General features: G+C 52.0%; 2 protein-coding genes across 2 annotated transcripts in view; one reads left to right on the top strand and one right to left on the bottom strand.

Annotated features, from left to right (window-relative positions):
* Window positions 1-891: 891 nt before the first annotated feature.
* Window positions 892-4,281, bottom strand: LOC144468904 (uncharacterized). The gene is made up of 4 exons (XM_078178707.1): window positions 3,963-4,281; window positions 3,752-3,865; window positions 2,119-2,229; window positions 892-1,351 (listed from the first exon to the last, which is right to left on the bottom strand). Exons 1-4 carry the CDS (start codon window positions 4,279-4,281, stop codon window positions 894-896), a joined length of 1,002 nt encoding a protein of 333 aa, XP_078034833.1. The 3' UTR covers window positions 892-893.
* Window positions 4,282-18,621: 14,340 nt separating this feature from the next.
* The window catches only part of LOC144468673 (uncharacterized), a 44,203-nt gene continuing 38,416 nt past the window's right edge, over window positions 18,622-24,408 (top strand). The window contains exon 1 of the mRNA XM_078178304.1: window positions 18,622-18,694. The gene's annotated coding sequence lies outside the window, so the exon portion shown is untranslated. The remainder of the gene's footprint in view (window positions 18,695-24,408) is intronic.

Below are 24,408 nucleotides of genomic sequence, written 5' to 3'. Positions count from 1 at the left end.
GAAAGACTGACTCGATTTCGTCTGCTTTAAAAAATGATTTATTTTTTGAAGAGTACAAGAGTAACGATGAGAAATTAGGCGAGGAAGTAGTACCATCGTCGACGCAGAAACGTCGAGATAGGTTTGAATAGTTTGTTGATGTTGGGTTGGAAAGAAGAAGATCGTGATTTAAATGTCGCATAGTTTCCGAATTTATTCTCCTGACTCCGCCCGTCTATAATACCATCTTTTACATTAAATTAGATCTCTGGCTTATAAATAATATCAATATCTCTGTCTTTTGGTCTCTCTCACATGCGCTCCGTTCCATACAGCCGTCGACACAGTCGCACTTCGACACACGCACACGCACACACACACAGACACGCGCGTGCGATATTTATACATATAATATAATAATCTCTGTCTACATTATTGTCCACGAACTATCTACACGTATATACAAACTGCCTTATATACAATAATAATACTATAGTATTCTCAACTTATTCACACGTCTCACGCGTCGTAAGTGACATTACCTCGAAACCGTTCCACGGTCACCGTTTTAAATAGAAGTCAACGATACAATCTCTGTAATGCAGCTTCAATCGTAAGAAGAATACAGTCTTCGTAAAACCGAAGAACCGACCCGTCGTCGCCGGCGAACTCCTCCGTTAACCGAACCCGTGAACCACAGAGAGAACTTTTTTTCCCCGTCGATCGAAACCGAACTCGATCGAGATCGAATCTCTGCCCGCGAAAAGATCGCCGTGGATCGAGGTCCGCTCGATGAAACAGGACTTTGTTTCCGCCGCCGACGACGTCTTCTAAGTAATCACTAGCCTTCCAGCGGGAATCCTCCGAGAGTTCTACTACAGAGAGAGAGAGCCTCTCTACAGCTTGGTCCGAGCCTAGTAGGGCCTCCAGACAGGTTTGACAGGTGGCGGCGAGGCGATCTTCGTCGGCGATGGACTCCTCTTTGGCGACAGTTTCTGGGAGATCAGGGTCCTGGGCGCCTTCAGCTCGTTCCTGATGCCGTCCGTCGGCTTCTTGGAAGCGGCGGTCTCCGGGAAGGTCGCCGAGGTGGTGATCGCCGACGGCGGGGCCGGCAGCGTGTTCAACCTGATCGGAACGAACGCGCTGCGGACTTCCTCGGCGGCCGACTCGCTTCCCGAATCGCTCGGACTCCTCGGCGGCGTCCTGGACGGGCTGTTGGGGATCGGAGGTTGCGAGATGGCCGTGGTGGTCGTCTTCGACAGCATCGACACGTACTCTGTCGTGTACTTCGAGTGGTCGAACGGGTACGCCGGTAACACCGTTGGCGAGAAATACGGCAGGTACAGATCGGACGACGACATTGGGATGGATCCTGCGGAGAACGAGCAAAACAGTCGATCAGATTCTGAGAGCAGAAGTTGGCGAGGGTGTGCAAGGGAGAGAGATAGAGAGAGAGAGAGAGAAGAGAGAGAGAGAGAGAGGAAGATCCCGGCCGAGAAGGGAGCTAAGTCGTATTGTTGCGTAAGGGGAGGATGGGGGCCGAAGGGGTCCGTTGTGGGAAAAGGGAGCCCCGGCTCACCCCTCGGTCCAGCCACGGGGGTATGAATCATCGGCAAGCGTCGCGGACGAACGGCGAAATCGATAACAAGCGGACTACTCTCGTGAACGCGTGTCCTCTCTTCCGTGGCCCTTTTTTCTTCGCTGGGAAGAGAAAGAGCGCCGACTATACGCGCGTATTGTTCGAGTTTGATTGATTGCAGCTGCGAGGCAGCCGGGGCAAAGGGACGCGCCGATTAGGAGCACTTTCGGCTATGATCGCGCGAACATCTAGCCGTTTCGACTACACTCTGTCGCAACCGAATAAAAAGTTCTACTTACATTTTCCGGATAATAAAAATGAACTATTCTCGGTCATTTCGATTCGAAAGAATGCGCAAACGCTACTTTGAAATCAGATACAAATTTCAGACATAATCAGAATAATCAAAGCAAACAAAGTTGAGTCGTTTTGTTACCAAACTCGCCGTTCTTTCGGTTTAATCAATTTAACGCGGCACCGAACTATGACTCGAAGGCTAACAATGGAGGGAAGGAGGAGGAGGAGGAGGAGGATCGTAATGCTCGAATGCTCGAACTTACCTTCGACGAATGCAGGATGAGGCATGTTACACGCGTGTCCGAGAAACGTGAAGCCCATCAGCGGGTTCAGTCTTGGCTCGATACCCCAACCAGGGAATCCGTGTCCGTAATCTGTAAGCAGAAAGAACATCCTCGGTTAGATCGAAGCTACGGGCTCAAAATAAGTTCGAGGGGCGCGCGATTCCTTCGACTCTATAAATAAAGATTCCGCGGTTCTATCGTCCGACTCCGACAGCCTTGGCGAACTTTTCTAGCCGCCCCCGAAACGCTAGCCGGGTCGATGTCGGAATTTTCAGCGGAGTTTTCCTGCCGAGAGATCCGGAATTTCCTGCGGGGAAATCCGACGTATCGAGGCAGGGTGCCGGCGGGATTCGCGGGTCCTCCGGCAGCCAGTAAAAAGAAAAAGGAATCGCGGCAGCGGCATCGCAGACTAAACGGCCGTTTCGGTCTCGATGGCCTAACGAAGCCGAAGTATAGAGCGGCGAATGGCGCGGGCAAAAAGGCAAGAGAAGGGAAGGCATGGCAAGGCAAGGCAAGGCGACCGGTGCCCCCGTAAAACGCGGATTAACGACGCTCTCCGCGATCTCTGTTTACACGACCGCCTCGGCTACGGTCCACATGCTACCGCCATATGCGCCGCGATAAACAAACGCATAAACGCGGCTCCTTTGCAGACGAGCTTGATGGCCGGGCACCACGGCGTGCCACCCGCGACTTCGACTCTTTCTTCCGAGAGAAAACGCCGCCCCCGCGTTAAAAACGTGCACACGCGTTCGCCTCCGCGGCGACCAATCCGGGACACGCGCGCGACTTCCTCGTGAAAATAAACCCGGCCGCGACCAGAGAAAGGAGAGACGGGCCGCCGACACCTTGAAACCATGCCAAACCTTTGCCGGATACGCGCGCGTGCGAAACCCTGGCCTCTTGCACCGTGTAAGTGCGAAATGTACGCGGCCGCGGCCAGGCGAACGCGCGCGCGCGCTCCAACTACCCCTCTTGCGTACCCCTCCGCGTGCACGTGTAAACGACTCGGAGCCGCGGCGGTCGCGGTTTGAGGTCCACCGGATTATTAAACGAGGATGCGAACGCTTGCGGACACCGTCTGCGACTTGCCGGCCACCCCCGCGAACCCCCCGCCCCTCCGCTACGCCCAGATTTTCTCTGTCGCGAATTTCGCCGACAGGATTCCGCGATTACGCGACGTCGACCCTGTTGCTGCGTTTTCGCGAAAAGCTTTCGTTGCGGTTCGATTTGAAACTTTGCAGGGGCCGTGATTCTCGAGACAAATGTTTTCAAAAATTATTCAGACTCTAGACGTCGGTTGATTTTGTCGCATTTCTCGAGGGACGACTGCTATTGTACGAGAGATTTTTCCAAGCTCGAAAAATCGAGACTCTATAATTCTGGCTTGGGTGCTCTTCGGATACTCGACTCTGTAATAATGAAATCACGCGCTAGGCAAATTTTTACCCATGAATCTGCATCAATGCTTCTGGACATTCTGTCAAAACTATAACTCAACGGAGCTTCAAAAGCTCGAGATCCGCTAATAGATCTCGGATAGTCGAGTCTCCGCATCGGAGTTCCCAAGCTGGCGGTATCCGGGAAAGTTTCTCGGAAGATCGAAACTTACTCGACTTGGATCGTGGTTCCCTGGGCCCGTCTACGGTGACCTTGATGGCCTTGGTGTAGGTGGCGACTTGAAATGGTACCGTGCTGATTTGGATGGTCAGGGAGAACGATTTTCCTGTAACACATAAAAAGATCCTACGATTAATTCCATGGACCTTTTGGTACGATCGATGAAGATCATTCGATATCGATCCCATGGATCGGACACTGACCTCTCCCACTTCGACCGACGAATCGGAGATCGTTGAACTTGGCGACCTGGTTCTTCATGATCGCGGTACAGTTTCTGAGCTCGCCGCAACAATTTTCATCGTTGCCGGCTCTGATCGTGACCAAGGTGCCGTCGCTGACCTCGTCGAGGACTACGACCGTGAATGCCACGGGCAGCGACTTGTTCGATCTCCAGTGCGATGGTAACGCGCTGCAGAGGATCGCGGGACTTCCGGTCCTCACGAGGTCGCAATGAACCTGCAGTGCCTCTCTGATCGCGTTGTAACTGTCCATGCCTAGGGGACCTTCCGGTAGATGCATCCTTCCGTGAACTCTCCTTCGGTTGATCGAAATTCGAATCAACTGGGAAAGTGTGTGCGTGTGTGTGTGTGTGCGTCCGGTGAGTATCGGTAATCCTAAAGAGCACTCAAGGTATCCTCTGGTGCACTGGACGCAGCCCGCGGGAGGCGAACTTCCTCTCGATCACTGATACCGATACACTGGTTTATCGCGGTAGTGTCGGTCTGTCGTGTAACCAAACAAATAAATAAACACCCGGGTGACACGAGTGTTTTGACGGGAGTCTCGGTAGACGCCTCTCGCTCGAAGATCGTGGAACGCGTGCTATGCAGCTGGCCCTCTCACTGGCTACGAAAAAGAAAACGGTGGGCAGTCGGGAAACTCGTGTATACCGTACCGACGCGCACTCGATGCCGGCTGAGCGGATTCTAGTTTTTCGCGGCCGCAGCCGCAGCTATTTAGAGGGGATTTTTCTCCCCTCCAATTTTTCCGGAGCCCCACCCAGGCCAGGCGCGTCGACCAATGAGGACGGCGGTCGTGTTGTGGCCTCCGCGGCTCGCCGCCTTCGCCCCTAACCAGGCTTAGGGGGTGCCTTGCGAAAGGGGCTGCCAGCTTGCTGCCTCTCTAGCCAAGGGTGGCTTCGCCTCCGCTCTTCCTTATCATCTTCCCTCTCTCGTCACGCGACTCTGTCTCCGACTCGCTCGCGCCACCAGTCTAGCGATCCCTTCCCAACATCGGCCTCTCTCTCTCTCTCTCTCCCTCTCTCTCTCTCTCTCTCTTTCTCTCACCCTCTCCCTCCCCCCTCGCTGTCTCTCACTCTCTTTCTCTCTCTCGCTCGCTCGCGCTCCCCCGTCACTCTTTCGCACTCTCGCCCTGCCATCGCTCGTTCACCGTTTTGCTCTCTGCCATCCGGCTTCTGCCCTCTTCGTCGCGCGCCCGGCGCATCGCGAGACCGTTTCGGTTGCAATCCTCGCGTCTCCTTCCGATCAACGCCCCGGTCCTTTCTCCATTTCTTGCCGGGCTATTCGGCTACCTGGCACAGCCACGCTTACGGACATTTTCACGCGCACGTGTTCCGTCCGCCATCCAACCCCCACCCCGAGAAACGTACACGCTCCTGCGGCCCCACGCGTTTCTTCACCTCAGCGCGATCACCGAGACCGAGAGCACCACGGACACGGCTCCGAGGATCCTTGCGCTCAAGACGTTCCTTTGTCCTTTTCCACGATTTTTTTTTTTATAGGATCTCGGAATTTCTCGAGGCAGCTGGTCCGATGATTTTCTAGGGATCGTTGTTGGTTGGTTTTCACGTTTCGTGCACTTTTTCAGCACTCTGTATCCTGATCATTGATTTTTGTAAACGGCCAGAGTTTACTGGGTTTGCTAGAATTTTTGTTTGCAAACGGAACGTTGGATGTTCGAGGAGTATCGTGTTTTTTCGTTTATGTTCGGATCAGTTTGCTGTAGACAGTTGCTAACTCCATAATGACTTCGGAATTTAATATACGTAGGAAATTTCTACCCATTTGCTGCCTAAATAATTGTTGACCCTAGGAAGCATCCCTACATAATTTTTTAAGGCATTGACAAAATGGGAATTGCAGGCCTGCTAAATTGCAGTGAATCCTGGGACGTTCATTGACCGTCCCTTAAGTACTAGTCGAAGAAGTCGTTGCCCAGGTACGTGGCCTATGTCGTCGCCCTTGCTACCTGGGGCGACGAGCTTTAATGGCACGATTATTCCGTTTCAAGTAGTTGCTTTTCTGCGGATAATCAAATTATTTTCTTTGTTCGAGGCTTTTTTCTCTTGTTTGTAAATCGACGTAATCATTCCGACTTGATCGAACACGAGAATTAATCTTCACACTTTGAAAGAGATCGTATACCTGTAAACTATACCGAAGAAAAACATTTTATGATTCTTTCTATTGTTCGGTTTTTTAATCTGTAATTATACGGTTGATCGGAAGAGTTTTATTCGGTTAGTTTCTGCTAGGATTGTGATTATGGGTAATAATCGATCCGAGGGCTCGGGTCCGACTTTACGGCGATTGAAACGTCTTAATTGTACTCGGTCGTACAAAGGGCACATCGATCAACGCTTTCGATTAATTCGGATTATACTGCGGTTAACGCCTAGCCAACACTTTGACGAATTTATTAAGTGCGACGGATTTGCTCGGTGTAAATCGTCCTGTCACACAATATTTGAACAGGCATTGACGCGAGTCCCTCATAGGGGATCCTCCTCCTGGAACTCCGGCTAACGAGGACCTCCCTTGACATCATCGAATCCCTGGAACATCATTATCCTCGCCCCTCCGTCCCAGAAACGCTGATGCCGGCGACACGAAAATAATGAATCTGGCTCCGTGAAGAAAAAAAAATTAATTGCGTCGCAAAAATGATTTCTCCATGGAGAATCTGTTCGGCGGGAAAGTTGTTCGTCTAGAACCGTATTTTCCGGAACGTCGACGCTGTCGAGAGACTTCGATTCTCGGTTAAATTTTGCCACGATCTTTTCACCGTTCCATAAAAGAGAGTTTCCAGCAATTCTCCAAATTGACGCACGACATAGTTCCGAAATCGGTTCGGAAAATCATGTAATTCGACGGAGTGATTCCGAGTGACCCCAATAAACATTGCGGCCCCTGGCCACTAACCCTTACCTTTCGGCAACAGGCTTTCTAATCGGTTAGAAGGTAGGCTGGTCGGACAACGAGCCTCCGGAAATCGGTCGCTCTCGTCCCCGTAAAATTAATAAACCCTTCCCGTGGCCGAATTTCATCGCGTAAAAAAGGTCGAAGGATACGGACTAACGACACTGGAGCGTCGTAGCCAATAAAAGGGAAAAAGATCGGTGGGACCGCGTCCTACGAGTGCGGGCGTTTCGGAAGACGTGCCCCGCGTCCGGAGAAAGTGTCGCGTGGTCGGCCGGTTGCGTTAATGGACGGCATAATTTATTACGTTATGAGGACCGGGCGACCAGCTGGGCCCAATATTTGGACAGGAATCAATGCCCCCGGCCACCGCGGGGGGGGCCGTCGTATTCCTAGTTGGCGAACGGCGGAGAGGAGAGGGAGAGGGAGAGACACAGGGTCGAACCGGTCAGGAGCCGAGGTGGAGGAACGCGCTGAGATTTATTAGGGAGTGCCGAGGCTCATTTCACCGATTTTCGCGCAAAAGAGACGCGCAAATTCAGCCCTTCATGGCGAGGAGGGGGGGAGGGAAATTCGGAAGGACAGGTCGTAAAGGTCCGCGCCGGCCGTGCACGAAATTCGCATCGATCTTGACGGAATCCCAACCCTTTGACTTTCTGGGTCAGCGTGTCGTTCACGGGAGCTTTCCTGCGAGATTTACAACGAAATTGCACTCGCACACTTTGCCACCCCTCTCCCACCTCCCCTTTCGCTGGCGCGGCACCGCTGCAAAAGAGAAAGGGTTTAACGAGGCCGGATTAAATTTCCGGATCGCGCGATTTCTCCGCCGGTGCGCGCCGTATTTTTATTTTCATTTTGCTGCCGCTCCGCCTCTGCAGCTTCCGGAGCTATGTGTTCCGTCGCTGCTCGATTTTTTTTCACCGGACGATCGACCGTCTTCGACGGCCTCCCTCCGCGTTCGTCGCCTAATCGCAATACGGCTTGCTACACGATTTATTCGTCGCACCGTTTAATTCCTTTTTGCTCGCCGCTCGCGAGAAAAGTTGAAGCGCGGCGTTATCTCTGTCTCTTACGTGAACGCTTTGGGCGAGTGGCGAATTAATTTCTCGGCTCCGACACCTCTTAAGAATGAAACACGATACTCTTAGACCTATTCGACCATTTTTTTTTCCCCCCATTAAACTGCACGGCACAAGGGAGGCACGAAGCGGAGAGACCTGTGCAATGCTTTCTTCTCGCCGGATCGTCGCAGATGTTGCGACGAGGAATCCTAGGAAAAATCGCCGGAGGATGCTCCGGGAAGGAGGGAAAAAAATGGGGTTAATCTGGTGATAATCCGTGGGGTGGACGCGCACAAGAAACAACCCCGTCGAAGAAAACGTGGCCCGAAGGACCCTCGGGACTCCGTGAAAGCGGCAAAATTGGGCAAACCCTCCACGTAATTTTACCTAGAAATTAGCCTGCGGACCTTTGAGCGGCTACCGACCGGGGTGATCGACTGTAAAAGTTTCGAAACTGGGCCTTTATGGATCGTGGCCTCTATTCCGGGCCGACGCGACGCTACGCGACGCGACGCGCGACGGAGAGCCTGCCGAGGACGTTCTTTTTCCATAAAAATTAGTTCCTGGTATCAATTTAGTCCCGCCGATTGGAGCTAATGCAATAACGCCCTAACGTATTCACCTGCGCGCTCCTAAGTGCAAGAGGATCCCTCGGCGGATAATACCATTTGGTCGTTGTTGCTCCTCGAAGCTCCTCAATCGTTTCTAAAAATTATAGCGACCTGGACAGATTTTAAATTTTAAATTCAATCATACTTTATAGACTCGAGTTGCTTCTGCTTTTTCAAGAGATATTTTTAATCGATCCAGCGCTTGCATCATTGTTACTCCAACGTTTCGCGAAATTTTCGGAGGATCCGTTCGAGTTCAAAATCGAGGCGCGACGACGCGACGCGACGCGACGCGACGGGCCGCAACAGGAAGCGCAATTAATTAGCGAGAGGTGGCAGGCGCGGGGCGAAGACAACGGGGGTGGCGGCGTTTCGCGTAACGAGCCGGTGCAGAGGACTAATTTCTTAAAACGTCCCGGAGCACGTCGGAGCTTCCGTTTCCTCGCCAGTGCCCAGCAAAAGGCAGTTTTTTAATAAAGCCTAGTGCCTGGCCCTGGACAAAGACAATGGACTCGTGTATGCATGAACGACGACGCCACGGTTAGGCGAGTATGGAAACAGGAACAAAGAGATAGAGAGAGAAAGGGTGGGAGTGAGAGAGAGAGAGAGAGAGAGAGAGAGAGAGAGAGACAAGCGGAAGAAAGACACGAAAGATTGTAAACGTCGAGCAAGAAGATGACACGCTCCGGCGACTCGTCGTCACGCGACGTCAAGCCGTCGTCGACGTTCGGTCACGTCGAAACTTGTTTGACTACGTCGCAAGTCGTTTGACTACGTCGAAGGTCGTTTTCAATTCCGAGTGCGTCGATCGTACGAGAGCTGAAGTGTCCGTCACTCGTTAGACGGAAACACGGAAGTTGGATTAACTTTGCGTTGCGTAAAATTACACAAAGGGGACACCGGGGCGAGACGTGGTTCGAGTAAAAGGCTGGATTACGACTGTCGTCGACGAAGTTTAGTTTAAATGGTACTTTGAGCCGAGGCCCCTGCTGCACGCTGGACTTTTTTCCCCGCGTCTGAAAGCTCGGCCACTGGGGGCCGCGCGTCTGTTCTTCGACGCTCCACGCGGTTTTGCCAGTTATTAACTTCCTCTTCGCAACGGCAGGCTGTTGCTTTCGAGGACTCCTGCCGCCGTAACTCGCGCACGCCGTTAAACCTCTCGCCGTGAAACAGGGCCTCCTTTTCCACAAATGCTTTTGCAGTCGACGCACTCGATTTACAGGTATTCATATTTTCTCCGAGCATTTCATCGCAGATGTTCGCGGACGGTTTAAAAAATGACCTGATTATGATCCATTAAATATACTATTTATTCGAATTTATAAGACGCTAGGGGATCATACAGGATCCAATTCTCTGAGGAATATATTCTTCGCGCTCTAAAATATCATCACCCGCGAAGGGTTGAAATTGTAGGTGTTTGGAATCATTTTGAGGCAAGAGAAGGAAACGGAATCGTTGCTCGAAGTAATTTGTGAAGCAGGAACCTGCAACGGGTGCAGCAGAAGTCTGACCAGCCCGAAACTTGTTGCTCTTCGGGAGCCGGGGTGCGATTAAAGGTTCCCGGCGCGATCAGCCGGTCAAGTATCCAGGAAGGCGCGACTCCGTCGGAGTTTCGGTAGGTGGATAGAACGCGAGGGTGGTCTCCGTGTGTCGCCGACGTCGGCGGCCGGGGAACGATGCACGAAAAGGGTTGACGCGGAGCAGAGCGAGGGGCGCGAGGTGGGCGAGCAAGCACGGGGCACAGAAGTTAACACGGGAGCGTGCATTGTGTGCGGTGAGCGAGCCGGAAGCGTCGCCATACTGCGTATCGCCCCGCGTCGCTTTTGTTTCCGTTCTCGTTGCCCCGATCGTTTTCTGCTCCCACCTGTGTGTGCCACCCAACCCCCCCTCGTCTCTCTCTCCTACGGCTGCCTACGCCCCCTTTTGTTTCGCCGCCTCGCGCCTCGTCTCTTTCGCGGGGATCCCTCTCTCGTCGGAGGAACAAGCTTCCACCGGCAAGTTTGTCGGCCGATAAAGGGAACCGGTGTACCCTTGCTCGCCCTTTCATACACACACACACCCACGACGCCCACCCACCCTCGTCACACCCTCGGGAATCTCTTCTCTGTTCTGTCGTCGCCCGATCATTCGCGATGCAGCCTGCTCCTCGATAAGGTTCCTTATAGTCGGAGCTGCTGTCACAAAAATAACTCGCAACGAACACTTTTACTCGATTTAATAAACCGTTCTCATTCCATTCTTATTAATCCCACGCTGCAGATATTAAAAATTAATGTCAACGGGTCTCGAAGGAACGAGGCATTAGTAACCATAGCATAGTTCAATATTCAATGCGTGCATGTTCTTTGAAATATTATTTCCTGTAGAAAACAGAGAAATGAAATTCGAAAAAATCTCGAGAGCCTGGACCTTGGGGGGACGAGGGTTGTCGTCGTCGTCGTCGGGCAGCTCGCCATCGCGTGACACGATCCCGCCGGCAAAGAAGAGAGAAGAGAGAAGGAAATGTCCGAAGGAACGGATGGACCCGGCGTCTGGATCGAAGCTGTACATATGGGTGTGAAACGGGGTAGTAGGTACACAGCATCCCCGTCCCCCGGTGCCCCCCCCCCCCCCCCCCCCCCCCCCCTTCGTGTACACTGGCGGGTTTAGATTTAGTGTAGGTGTAGGCGAGGCGCGTGCTGGCGCGGGGTTGCACGAGCCCGGGGAGCGCGTTCGCGTCCGCGTCGCGTTCCCGTTCGCGCTGGCGTTCGCGCTGCCGTTCGAGAGGGGTGCGTCCCGAACACGTGACGCCTGATTCATACACAGACTGCTACGGAATCAATTTGTAATCTTGACTCGAATTAAGGACGACAGAGGGGTGATCGGCGAGGTGGCGGGGGCGCGGGGGGGTTCTAGCCCGGTCCATGTCGGATAGAAGGGGCGCGCGGAAGGTGGCGGAGGAGGACGGAGGAGGACGGAGGAGGACGGAGGAGAGGGTGGTCGGGATACGTTTATTGGGAAGCGAGCCTGGCATTTGGTCCGAGAATGTGGCACGGCTACACTGGAATCTGAACCGCCTCGCGCGCTGAGAGCATTATAGTCCTGGTTGTAGGTTATTAGGTGCGTTGGCTAATAGGCATCGATATCGGGTATTAATGGCAGGTAACCAGACGGTGATAATGGGTATCAAAGGGCGGTGTTTCAGCGCGACGCGGGGAATAGTAATAGCGGCTTTTACCTTGTTATTTAATCAATCGCCGTCGTACCTCCGCCTACTCGCGCTTTTTCCTGCCGTCGTAATGGCCGGCCCCGGCTGAAATGGAGGCAACAACGCGGCCCTATCCCGGCGCGTCGCGCCCGCGTCGGCGGGAACATTTTTGGCTAATCGGGGAACACGGTTTGTAATTAGCCCCGGAATAGAGAGCGCGCGCGACGACGCGACCCGACGCGACGACCAAACTATCGGCTAAATTGGCCGGCCAGCAAGATTTTAGACCCTGCGAAAGAATCGGTGATTGCATTCCCGCCGCCCATTAAGCGGTTTAATCCATTTTCCAGCTAATTCTGGGCCTCACAATTTTGGTCCCAGGGTACACACATTTTTCCATTGTTTTTCCACTCGATCGCCAGTCGGCTGCCCATTTATTCGCACCGCAGAATTTTCTGCGTCTCGTTTTTCAATACTTTACCGAATTTCGGGGGTTGGTTTCCTCGATTACATTTCTTTTTAAGTCGCACAGATATTTCCACCTAATTCCAACGTGGCGAGACGTGGGAAATTGAACTTTTACGATGAAATGTCGAATACGTGGAGCGATGCAACGAAAATAACCGACGCTATCGAATAAATTATTGAAATCGTTGCGAAACAAAATGGAGAAGGACGGAAGACGTGGGTGGGTGTATATCGGGCTTATGAGAGAGCAGGAATTTTCCTGACGGAAACCTCGGCGGGTCAATCCCGAGGAAACCGTGTGTTTTTGAGATCCGCTCGTAGCACCGGGCACGTCGCATGATCGATGCCCGGAGGCCATTATTACTTGCAGCCCCTTACGTAGTATTGTATTGTTACGGACCCCATACGGGGCGGCCGCGTGGGGTGGAAAGGCAACAGAAGAACGATGCGTGTGGAAAATCGACGCTACGTGACAAATCGTAATTGAACAATTTCAGTTTGACGCGCGCCACGATTGGACAGCCTCAAGCTCGGATCTTGGATCGCGTCGATCGAGCCGCCAACTTATCGTCCCTTGGGGAATAGGGTTCGCGCGAACTGCTCCGCAGGTGTGTTCTTTTAGGGTTGTTAATCTCCGGCGAATGATCGATAGAATTTAATTAATTGAACGGGGAGATACCCCTGAAAGACAGCGTCGTGGTTGTAAGCGTCGCCTAATAATTGTTAGGCATGAATTTTCGTGGTACTTGGATAGGTTACAATATTTTCTGGAAATAATTTTCTTCGTCCCCGATAATTTTCTTCGTTGCCTTTGCATTTGAGATAGACGAGAGGCGATCGAATGATTTTTCGCTCCGCGAAATAGCATTTCTCTGTTTAGTGCTCTGGGTTAATGCGAACGGCGACCGATTCGCATCCAATTCGGCTAGAGAAGACCCCCCTCCTCGTTTTCAGAAGTCTCGGGAATCGCCCTGGGGTGTGATCATGTGCTACGAATTCGAGCGACGCGTTTACCGGGCGTAGTCGCCCACCGGCCTCCTCGCCCAAGATGGCTACCGGAAATTGCTCGGTGACCTTACTTAGGACTTAGCTGCGGGACTTAAGGGAGCCGAGAAGAGAAGAGTGGCCGAAGGGTTACCGTGGCGTCGGCGTCGGCGTCGGCATCGGCGAAGGCGATAGAAGGAAAGGGCCATTAATGAGGTAATAGTACAGGGGAATCCGAGTCTGTTTCATCCGAGCTTGATGAGGCGTCCCGAATTACATTGTCTTCGACGGTCATTTCGTTATGGGGTGGCTTCTAATGTTCGCCGGAAGCGTGAACAGCGGTTGTACGACGGTTTGCGTCGTTGCCTTGTGATTTAGAGCCGTGGGGAAGATTTTTGACGTCGCGCGACTGTTCGAATTAAAATTAGAGCCCGCGCCGGCGTCGATATATCCAGCCGCGTTCCTTTATCGGAACATTTAGAACCGCCGACACTCTTTGTCGACTGAATTTATTCGACAAAAGTCCGGTAAAAAGTCGGGTAATTAGCGGAACCGGACTTGAAATATTTCAAATAGAATCCTCCGATTTTCGCGCATTCTCACCATAATTTATAAATTAATATATCCGCGAGTGGACCATTAATTACACGGTGGTTCGATCTTTCGACTATAATCCAGAAGAATGGTCGGCGATCGTTTCTCTCGGGCGCGTTAACTAGAAAAATGGGTCGCGGAAGGAGGAACGAAACACGAGTGATAGAATTAATCGAATGCCGTGGGAAATATTAATTAATTACATTGATCCGGCGAAACGAGCCCGGCCGAGGCAATCGCTGCTCGAAAGACACCGGGGAAAAAGAGAGCGAGATCGCGATCATCGAGAATGAAGGAGGGCGGCGCGCCGGAGCGATAGGTCGATTCGGAGCGGGGGAGAAGCGATAAAAATTCGCGATCGAACAGGGTGTGTGTGTGTGTGTGTGCGCGCGGCTGGAGCTGCTTTTCGCAAAAAGTAATGACGGCAGCGACGATAATAATCCGTTTAATTGGCGCACCGACCAAATCCAGGCACAATGGGATTAATTTGAACCAACAGCACTGTTCGCAGCGGCGACCGTCCCTCTCCACCACGCATGATTTATTTTATTAGAGTAGCTGCGCTTCAATCAAACAAGCCGGCCATCATTAGAATCGTAAAATGCATCCCTGAAACGATGCGCCGAGCGCGAGACACTAATGAGATACGGATTAGCGGTTGTGGATTCAGTTGCGAAAAGAATTTAAAAAAGATGACGAGGAATGCCTATCTATGAAAAAAAGACTCGAGATCATGGTCCAACATGGTCGGCCAAAAGGATCCAAGCACCTCGGTCGTCAAAGCGAACATTCCGCGCGATACCCCTGCGGTCGAATCAAACTTTTTATTGCGCAAAACGAGCATTTAAATTTGCGTCGCTTCGATCCCGACGCTAAAGGTATCTTTATTCGCATTGTATCGCGTCGCGAGGAAAATTCACTGCACGCCGTGCAGATTGTATTTTCCATATTTTATTCGGTCGATTTCTAATCCTAATATCGAGTGAAGGAAACGAATCTCTATGTCTGTGTTACCAATATTATAGTGGAAAGTTAATAGATTAGATATAGAGTAGTTAATAGATCAGTCGAAACTTTTTTAAAATTTTGAAAGAAAAAATCATCGGTCTCGTAATTATTGACTCTATCGGTCAGCCGCAAAAGCTTGATTCTACGCGATGATCGAGGCTCAACGATCAGTGTAGCCCACCGCAAAAATGAGATTCGTTCCAAGACCGAATCGGGCGATTGTCAGCGCGTTTCCAGCGGCGTTCGAACGAGCGCCGGAGTCGTTACGCGGTGAAACGTTCCGAAAAATTTTCAATCGAGTGCCCACGAGTGCGTGGCCTCTGCCACGCATCTGCTCCTCTTCTTTTTGCCCGGCCGGATAATTCATCCCCCGATATACAGGACGATTCATCCCCGGTCTGCGCGACCTATACGATTAACACGTCAAAAAGCACAAAGACCGCGTCTAGGTATGTCATGGGAATAATATTTTTTTTCTCTTCTTTATCCACCTCTCTCCCTCTCTCTCTCTCCCTCTCTCTCTCCCGTGTCGTTCTATTGGAGACGCGCGACCCCTCTCTGGTTATGTTTGCACACACAAACGTTTATCTGCGGGGCACCATGAAGCACCACCCCATGCTGCCGGCAAGAAAAAAACCGTACAAGTTTTTCGTGCCGCAAGATAGAGACTCGGCAAATGTTTGCCGCTCCTCTTCACCGAACCGGGGAGGAAGGCACGGGTGTCCTCTTTTCACTCGTCGCTTTCCACTTTCGGTAATCCTTTCGACGATTTTTGTCATCCTTTCTCGACGATCAATATTTTTTTTACCCGCGTCTCTCTTTGAAGCGTGCACGGGGTGGAAGGGAGGGGGGGACAGATAGGTTTGCCGAGAGATTAGGATGTTGTGCGGAGGCAAGAATCCGTGGACCGAATGTTTGCGCCCCCGTTTCGGCTCCTCGGCGAGCGTCGATGCTCGAGGAATTGGATTTCGTGAAAGGGTGGTATTTATTAACAGGACCATGAAGTGCTCGCAGACGTTTAAGAATCCCCCTTCTTTTCACGGGCTTCTGTTCCCGTTCGGTTTCGAATAAAATGGATGGTTCGCGAAAGAGGATCGCGATCGCCTAAGCTGCAACAGCCGATCGATATTAGTCGGCTGGCGCTCAATTATAAATCGAGCAAGTCTACGGACTCGGAGCTTCCACGGAGGCTGCGAATCGCCATGAAATATGCAACGATCTTAGAGGGTTAGTTTCGATCCGCACGGGGAGACGAGCGTTAAAATGGAATTAACACTTGCGCGGGATTAGCGGCCTGGGGAATCCGGCGAAGCATACCCGATGCTTTCCCTGTCTTCGATAATCATTAAACAATCGTTGGGAAACTATTTTCAGCCGTTGCAGACTAACAGAGCGCGAACATCTTCCGCTGTCTCAAAGTTGATTTGCAAATCTGGCTGCTTGAATCTATATCTCTGCCGTTTCCTCTCCATATCCAAAGTCTAAACGAATAAATATATCGTACACTTTTTGGTTCGAAAAATTTAGAAAAATTAAAGGTTTATTGCTGCGATATTTTTATTCGCTTTGTTCGCCGCGACGATGAAACGCTGCTGCGCAGAGGCGGTTGATACGCAGCCGAACAGAGAGAAACCTCAGAGACCAAACAATCCGCCCTCGGCAAACATTTTCGAGGACGGCGCCGGGGCGAACAATTACCCGCTTAATTACCCGTCGTCCTGCGATTGTCCCGGTGACGTCTCCCATTCATTAAAATCGTCTGAGACACCGTTCGCGGGCCATCCAGCTCGCTGCTAAAGCAACCCTTTCATCGACTCTTTATCAAAGTGCTCCCCGACAAAGTGTTCCTCCCTTTCGGGGGGAGGATTCGCGCCGCTGCGCGCCGGAGGGCGAGCCGGGAACAAAAACGCGCGTCGAAGCGAAACCGATCGCCTCGACAAACAAATCCCCCCCCCCCCCTGGCGAGGATTATCTTCTCCCCGGGAACAGAAATCGGATCGAGGGGGCGAAATTACGAGCGATCAGGTGCGCCAGAAACGGTGATCCGAAAGCCAGAGAGTTCTTGGAGGATTTTCCAGGTACGGAGTGGAACCGTCGCTCGGAGTCGTAGCTCCTCGGGGCTAGGATCTAGCCTTTCGAGCCGAACCCTCCAAGGTTTGACCAACCTGAGCCATCTGTCGTTTAGAGGGTGAACCAAGAGCGACCGTGTGTGTGTGCGGCTCCGCCTGGACCTGTGTACTACGCGTACGTATGTGTACACGCGAGGCTGGAGGGGCGCGAGCCGTTCTGAAGATGCACGGGGGGTTGAAAGCCTCGCTCGAGAGACTCGCGATGAAATGAACCGGCGGCCTCGGTCTCTCTTGTTGCGTGATTTATTCCTGCGTTTTGCGTTATTTATGGCCCCGCTTGGACGCGCCCGCTTGATTAACGGTGCAAAAAGAAACGCTCATGCGAATCGAAGGAGGATTTAGCTTGCTAATTGGGGGACCCTTGATGCGCGGAACGCAACGGAACTAGGGATAAAAATGAAATCGAAATCCCACGGTCCCTGTAATCGTATCGTAAATGTTGAATTTACTAGTTCGAGGATTTTCCTCGATTATTTTCTCGTAACCGGAATAAGGAAGAAAATCGTTCCGCTGTTTAAACGATTCCTTATTATACAAATAAATTGTATAAGAATTCATAGTTAAGTAGTTAAGTAATTCTGTAGGAAACGAAGAAGAACGCGCGTTCAGGTTGTTTTCGAAGAGAGTTGACAGCGTTCCGTGCTCGATCGGGGGGATCCGACAGCCGCCGGAATGATCGAGACGAGACGGCTACTTCAAAGTCGCGGGTCGCCGTTGCGGAACCGAAAGCACTCGAAATCCCCAAACATCTGTCAGGTATCACTCCCCCCGTTGTGGCAGTGTCCGCGTTAAATCAGGTGAACGATTCGCAACAATGCCGTAAGGCCGGGGCCACCACTCCGGGTCCGCTGTGGAGTGCTGTCCGAGTGCAGGATCGCGGAAGTCTTCGGCTTTCTTCTCTCCCGCCGGTTCCCCGACGTGTGTCGTCTCGCTCCTCCTCGATCTGGCTCGTTTGCGAGGAAAGAAAAAAATGTTTTCCCGTGGGGAATGCATTATTCAAGGGAGAGAGGATCCTTGGGAGCTCTGCGATCCCGATGTCAGCGCGAGCTTCTGTGTCTTTGACTGCGATCGGCGAGGGATTGTCAGCGCGTAGACGCTTCAGAGAGCGCGCTGCGTTTGAATAATGGAGCCGGCGGATGAGTAGACGGGTCTTTAAGCGAAATTCGATTTTCCTGCGGAATCGGGAACGTAGCAGCGAGGATTCCTTCGTTTTCTGTTTCACAAACGTTGCAACGTCTTTGTTCTCCACGTGTTCGCGCAGGAGACTTGGTTCTCCCGAGCTTAAGGGATTCAGAATCAAGCAGAGTTTGATGGGTTAAATGTCCTATTTTGTGGAAAATCGAAATTTGTATCACCGTACCAGAAACGGTTCTTTGAAAATGAAAATTCCTTTGGTGCTCCGACTATACGAATCAGAGGTCTGATGGAAACATATTTGGCCGCTTAATGATTTCGCTCTGATTTGCAGGCAGGAGCGGGAAGGGCTGTTTCGAGAGATCGCAGACCGAGTTTCGCTCAGCGTTATCGCTACGTGACTCGCTGCCCCGGTTCTTGATGTCCACGTCGCGGTTTCCCAGTCAGCTGTCTACGGTCTCGCGAACTATGCGGTTCCAGTGTCTGCTGTTCCACTTTCGGTTTCGTTGCGTCGAGAACGAGCTCGCCCCAGAGAAAAGATATGGGATATTTCTATTCGTCTCTTGTTTCTTGGAAACGTTCGGACGCCTAACGGGTAAGAAACTTTTCCGCAGCTTTTAATTGGCTTCTTAAAAAGATCGAAAGGTCTTCTCGCGTTTCACTGATTTTTCTATAAAAATATTTCGTCCTCTATAAAAAAGAAACATTTGATCACGCATTTGGTATTTCTCGTAGACTTCGTCGAAATTGTGTATAAGAATATTAATGGATTGGCTCCGCGAAACAGTTGCACGATTCGAAGGAACTCGATAGCCGAAAAGCTAATCACGATGCGCGGCGAACAAAGCTTGTACGGTCTCTGTTTCGGAAAACCTGTTACTCGGCAGAACAAAAAGCCGGGACAGCGGTCCGAGACATATCGATCTGGTCGGGCGGCTCAGGAAATTTCATTTGCAAGGATCCATTGATATCGACGAAAGGATATCAGGCCGGCGGGGGTGGTGGAAGGCCCTAATTGGTAGTCACGGGCCGTAGCTAGCTATCGGCATTCACGTAGAACGGGAACGGCCGCGTAAACCGGTAATTCCATTGCGTATGAATCGCGAACGCCTGGTCCGGATGCACCGCCGGTCCGTTGCAACTGCATCCGCGCGTCTCGCTTGAACCGGTCCCCTCTCTCTCTCTCTCTCTCTCTCGCTCTCTCTTTCTCTCGCTCGCCTCTCCTCTCCTCTCTCGCCGGCTCTCCTCCGCTCTTCTCCCGCGCCCACGAGCCTCTATCCAGGAAAGTTATATCGAGTAATCAGCGGGGCATTGTTTTACGAGCCGGTGAATCGGAACGACGATTGAAACGGCGATCTCGATGATGGCCGGCCGGACTAATCTGCCGGGAAGAGGCGAATCGGTCGAGCATTTTTCGCGCGACCACCGGACCGCCGTTCCAGAAGTGGCTGGCCACCGGCCAAATCGTCGAAAACTTTCGCTGGAAAATTCTGCCCGGGACCTTGTTTGAAAAATATTTCATAGGGGCGCGCCTACCCCTCTCTCTCTCTCTCTTTCTCCTTCTCTCTCCTCCATCGTTCTCTCTGCGTCCCACTTTCTCTCTCGCTCTCTCGCTCTCTCCGGCCACCATCGCCGTTAGGTTGACTTTTTCGTCACCGGGCGACCGGGCGACTGAAACACCTTCAACAGGTGGTGTTTAAGTTTCTGGAATTTAATAAGCCCGGCTGAATGGAACGCGAGCCACGCCGCTGGATCTACTGTCGCCTTTTTTGCCGGACGCGGGCTGCATAGTTGCAGGATTTGTTCCGCTCGGGGACGAACTATTGTTCCGCTTGTTTAATTACGGATTTTTCCGACGCCTTCGACGGCTGCGTCTTTTCCCGAACAAAGATGTTGCTCGAGTTCTCCATTTCTTTTAAAACCCTCCGAATCCTTCGACAACGACTACATCGATTTCGGTCAAAGTATTTTACTACAATTATAGGTTCGTTCTTCTTTAACGATTACCACTGTAAATAATTTTTTTCCTCGATTGAATTGATAAACCAGCGACTAGGCGAAAGACAGCAGAGACTTATTCACGAACTGGTGCAGCGAGCTTGCCTCCCCCTCGAAAAATACCGCGTTCCGGGGGTGGAATTGCGGTCTGAAAACCGCCCGAAAGACACCGCCCGCTCGATCGGGACCAGAGTCACAAAACCGAGAGCCGCGTCGCTTGTTTTCCACCGGCGACGCGTCCGGTGCCGCGAGGGTGTGGGGGGTGGGGGGTGGGGGAAAAAACGTAATTACAGGACACGCGGTGTTGCAATTGCGGGGTGGCGCGATGACTTTTTTATCAATTCGCACCGCAGGCTCGCGCGACTTGCAGAAACCGGAGCGAACGGCCGGGGAGCCGAAGGGAATCGATCGATAATTCTGTTTCGGTTACAGACAATTACGACTGATTCGACCGCTAATCAACGGCACGACGGCCCCGGCTGTCTGGCCAACGATCCGACAAATATCCTCAAAGTGATCCGACGACACGGCTGTCCTAGCACGATTCCCCGCCCATGCAACCCTCTCCTCTCTCTCTCTCTCTCGCTCGCTCTCTCGATCGCTCTCCTTCTCTCTCCTACGAGCGCACTCTGCGCGCGTAAATATCGACGCGGACCCGGCTAGGCCAATAAACAAATGGAGCCGTAAAGTAAAATGAAACAAAATAATTCCGCGCCTGTTGACTGTTGCGTGACGGGCAAACCACCGTCGCGCCGGTCCTCTGGTTTTATTATTTCTTCGAGCCTGGTTAACGCAGTCATTTCTGACCGGCATTTCATATCTTTGTCACACGAACGATGGCTAGCTTCAATCCAGAATTTTCTGTAACGTAGACAATGATTGCTGGTCGGCGAGAACGTTCAACAAATTTTCGAGAGTCAAACTTTGACTTGTATAGATTAAATAATCCGAAAAAATATATAAACTAAATTTAACCGGCAGGATACACGGTCAACGAAAAAATCATTTTTTTACATAGACATACCTATTTCTATGAAATTAATTTTGTAATAGAGGCATCTTTTAATTCATGGGAATAGAATAAAAATTGGAATAATTTGTAGATTACGTAATTTGTTTGAAAAAGATCGGAAGGGTGGAAGCAGAGGTTGCTACATACAGGCTGCTGGAAAAAAGTATTCCCAGCAGATCAATGCCGAAATTAGCAGGACGCGGCTCTCAAAGGGTGCCCCGCGTACCCCATTTATTTCGCTCAAATATTATTACTAAAGTTACGAGAGGGGTGGCTTTTACCCCCGGAGCCTCGGCGAACCTCGGTGGCTGATTCACGAATTCCGAGGGTTCAATTAAAAACTAAAGTCCCCGGAAAAAGAGCGCGGATTGTCATCCGGGCTGCGTAAACCGCAAAACGCCACCTCGAAACTTCTCGACGAGGGGCGGCTCTTCCGCGGACGATAAATCCCGTCGGTCCACGGGGGCTTGAAAACTCCGCGACAAAGCTCGGGAATTAACTCCGCTCAGTCTCTGCTTTAACCTTGAGACGCTTAAACCTTTTAGAAGCCGAGGAGCTTACCGCGAGAAGAATCCGATCTCAGAAACGTCGCGCAGCAATTTTTCAATTGTTTCTTCGTTGAATTATTTTGAACTCTCAAGAATTGAAAGTGACGCGTATTTTTCACTTCTGCGGCGATTCGACAAAAATCGGTTTAATTAATTATTTCCAAACCTTGGGAAATGTCAAGACTCCTCGATTCGGGGGCGACTGCTTTTGGAAAGACCTGTCACCGATTTCTTTGCCACCGTGGCGATTCGACAGGAATCGGTTGACACATATTAGGTTAAACGGCGAGACGGGTTGTTACAAAGGTGTCTCGGGATCGCCCTAGGGTGAATCGCGCAGGGTCGGGTCCAGTGCCACGACGGGAAGAAAGCCATCCCCCCCCCCCCACCCCCCACCCCGGTTCTCGGCAGGCCCGACAATTCATTTAGCATCGGTCCGTGGAAACTTTATAATCACCCTGTACAGAGTCGCGGGGAGGCATCGCGAGGGTAGTTGGTGCCCGGAGGGTCGGTCGAGGGTTCGGCGGGGTCCGCGGGGGTGGCCGGCGGAGGGTGGCGGACTGGTCAGACCGGGGCGGTGGGGACGGACACATATACCTACCCGTGTTAGCAACCCCATTGATCTGGCGGTGGACGCGGCAAAAACGAGCTCGAATAGAGGAAGGGTTGGGGGTTGGCGAACCGTGGCTGATGGCGAGGCAGGGGTGCGAGGAGGTGGAGGTGGAGTCGGAGGATGAGGAGAGCAGCGGTGAGGAGAGGCGAGGCGGGGCGAGGGGGCCGTAGGGTGAGCACCAGGAGGGATGGGTGAGATGGGTGGTCGAGAGTGGGTGGCGGTTGAAAATTTGCGGAGTGCCGAGCTGCACTGGCAGTAACCTCTCCTCCTCTCTCTCTCTCTCTCTCTCTCTCTCTTTCGGACGCGGCTCGGTCCTCTTCATCCCCTAATGTCTTTGTCTCTCTCGCTCGCTCGCTCGCTCCGTCTCGGTCTCTCTGCCTCGGCGCGGCGCGGCGCGGCGGCCGAAGCGCGCCAGCTCTCTCTCCCGTGTTCCTCTTTATCTCTTTATATCTGGCCGCGTCACCCCGTCTCTCTCTCTCTCTCCGTTTCTCTCGCACTCGCTCTCTCTGCTTCTCTCTCTCGCTCCGGAGTCGGAGCCGATGCTTTCGTTAGTGGTAGCCGGTGCGGCGGATCGGTGTGCCGCGTTACGGGTAACTATACCCGTCCGCGTCCGCACACACGCGGCCGGGCCCACCCACACACGGACCGAGGCCCGCCCGAGGCTTGCCGGTAACGGTGCGGAGTGGCAACGGTGAAAACGCGGCCTACCCATTCGTCCTGTCGAGATTCGGTCGGTTTGTTGGCCCCGCGATATATGGATGGATTCTGCCAGCCTGTACTCTTGCGCTCTCTCTCCCTCTCTCTCTCTCCCTCCCTCTCTCTCTCTCTCTCTCTCTCGCTTTTTCGCTCTCTCTCTCTGCCCATCCACGCATACAGCAGCCGTGGCACGCACACGCAGACACACGCGCCAAGAACACACGCGGGCAAACCGTGCGCTGCACGCTCGCTGCCTCTGTCTCTTCTCTTCGCTCGTGTCCGCCGCGATACCAGCTTGGAGAGACTATCTATTTCACTGGGTTAGCGTTACGCTCTGCGGGGGTGTGCGCCCGCCATCTCCGAGGGGACGGGCGCGCCACCGTTCTCCCCCCGGTGTTTCACCTGCTAAATGTCAGGAAGTGAGAACCCGCCGGCCGACGGACACTACCGGTTAATGGATCCAGCCGGACGACGGACCTCGATCACCGCGGATTTCGGACCCCGATTCCTGGACCCCGGCCAACCGACCGTTTTTATCCGAATTCCGCGCGCGTAATTTGTTCACCCTTCGAATCGTTTATTAATGCGACCGGCTTCGATCAACGCTGATCGCAGATTTTTGCTGTTCGCGCGACGGGGATTCGATTCATTTTTACGCTTTAACTGGCAGCGATTGCTCTCTAATGCCTGGTTAAATCGCGGATTTTTTTAACGCAGCCGACAATCGTAAACTAACAATACGACGCGATTCGCCGAGGGGCAATTCGGTCGGTCGTCTCTTCCTCGTTTCTTTGGATTCGAAAATGCTGGGAACGGGTCTCCCGGCAAATTCTGGAGAAATTTCCATCGCAGGTAATTAAATGAAACAGAAAATGAGAAAAATGTTATCCCGTCGTTTTACTTTCAATGCGTTACAATTATTAAAAGCAGCGCGGTGCCTGCGAGCGATGCAGCACATTTTTACTTTGCTGAAACTTTCTCAATTTATTAACAACTCGACCGCTGACGTTTATGCACTTCTGTGCCCGCGCGAAACCCGCGAAGAAGAACAAATAACGAAACAGCGAAATTAAATTAAATACAGATTTCACTTTCGTAGCGTTAACACAGGGAACAAACTTTCATCGGAGCAACCTCTTACCTGTTAGTAATTTAACTGTCACGTTACAAATTTTTTCATTTGCGTTTATTAAAGTCGCGAAGGCACGTTCACGGCGAACGAAACCATTTTATTATCAACCAATATAAGCATCTGTCTTTGAAAATTCTAAAAGAAAAAAGAAATTGTTGCGTTGCTCGAACGCGGAGGGTTCATCGAACGTTCGAGCAGCGAACAATTTCACCGGGGCAATTTGGTCGGATTGATCAGTTTTTCAGCAGAAGTTTTCCCTTTATTCGCGGCACGGATGAAGTATCAGACACTTGTTGCTAAGGAAGCGATG

Source organism: Augochlora pura, chromosome 4 (assembly GCF_028453695.1).
Source record: "Augochlora pura isolate Apur16 chromosome 4, APUR_v2.2.1, whole genome shotgun sequence".
Classification (NCBI taxonomy): domain Eukaryota; kingdom Metazoa; phylum Arthropoda; class Insecta; order Hymenoptera; family Halictidae; genus Augochlora; species Augochlora pura.
This window is presented reverse-complemented; position numbering and strand designations above follow the sequence as displayed.

Coding starts and splice junctions, on each gene's coding strand:
- LOC144468904 (XM_078178707.1), bottom strand. CDS start 4,281: ATGCATCTACCGGAAGGTCCCCTAGGCATGGACAGTTACAACGCGATC. Junction 2,230..3,751: donor GGAACCACGATCCAAGTCGA/GTAAGTTTCGAT, acceptor TTCTGCTTACAG/ATTACGGACACGGATTCCCT. Junction 1,352..2,118: donor TCATCCTGCATTCGTCGAAG/GTAAGTTCGAGC, acceptor CGTTCTCCGCAG/GATCCATCCCAATGTCGTCG.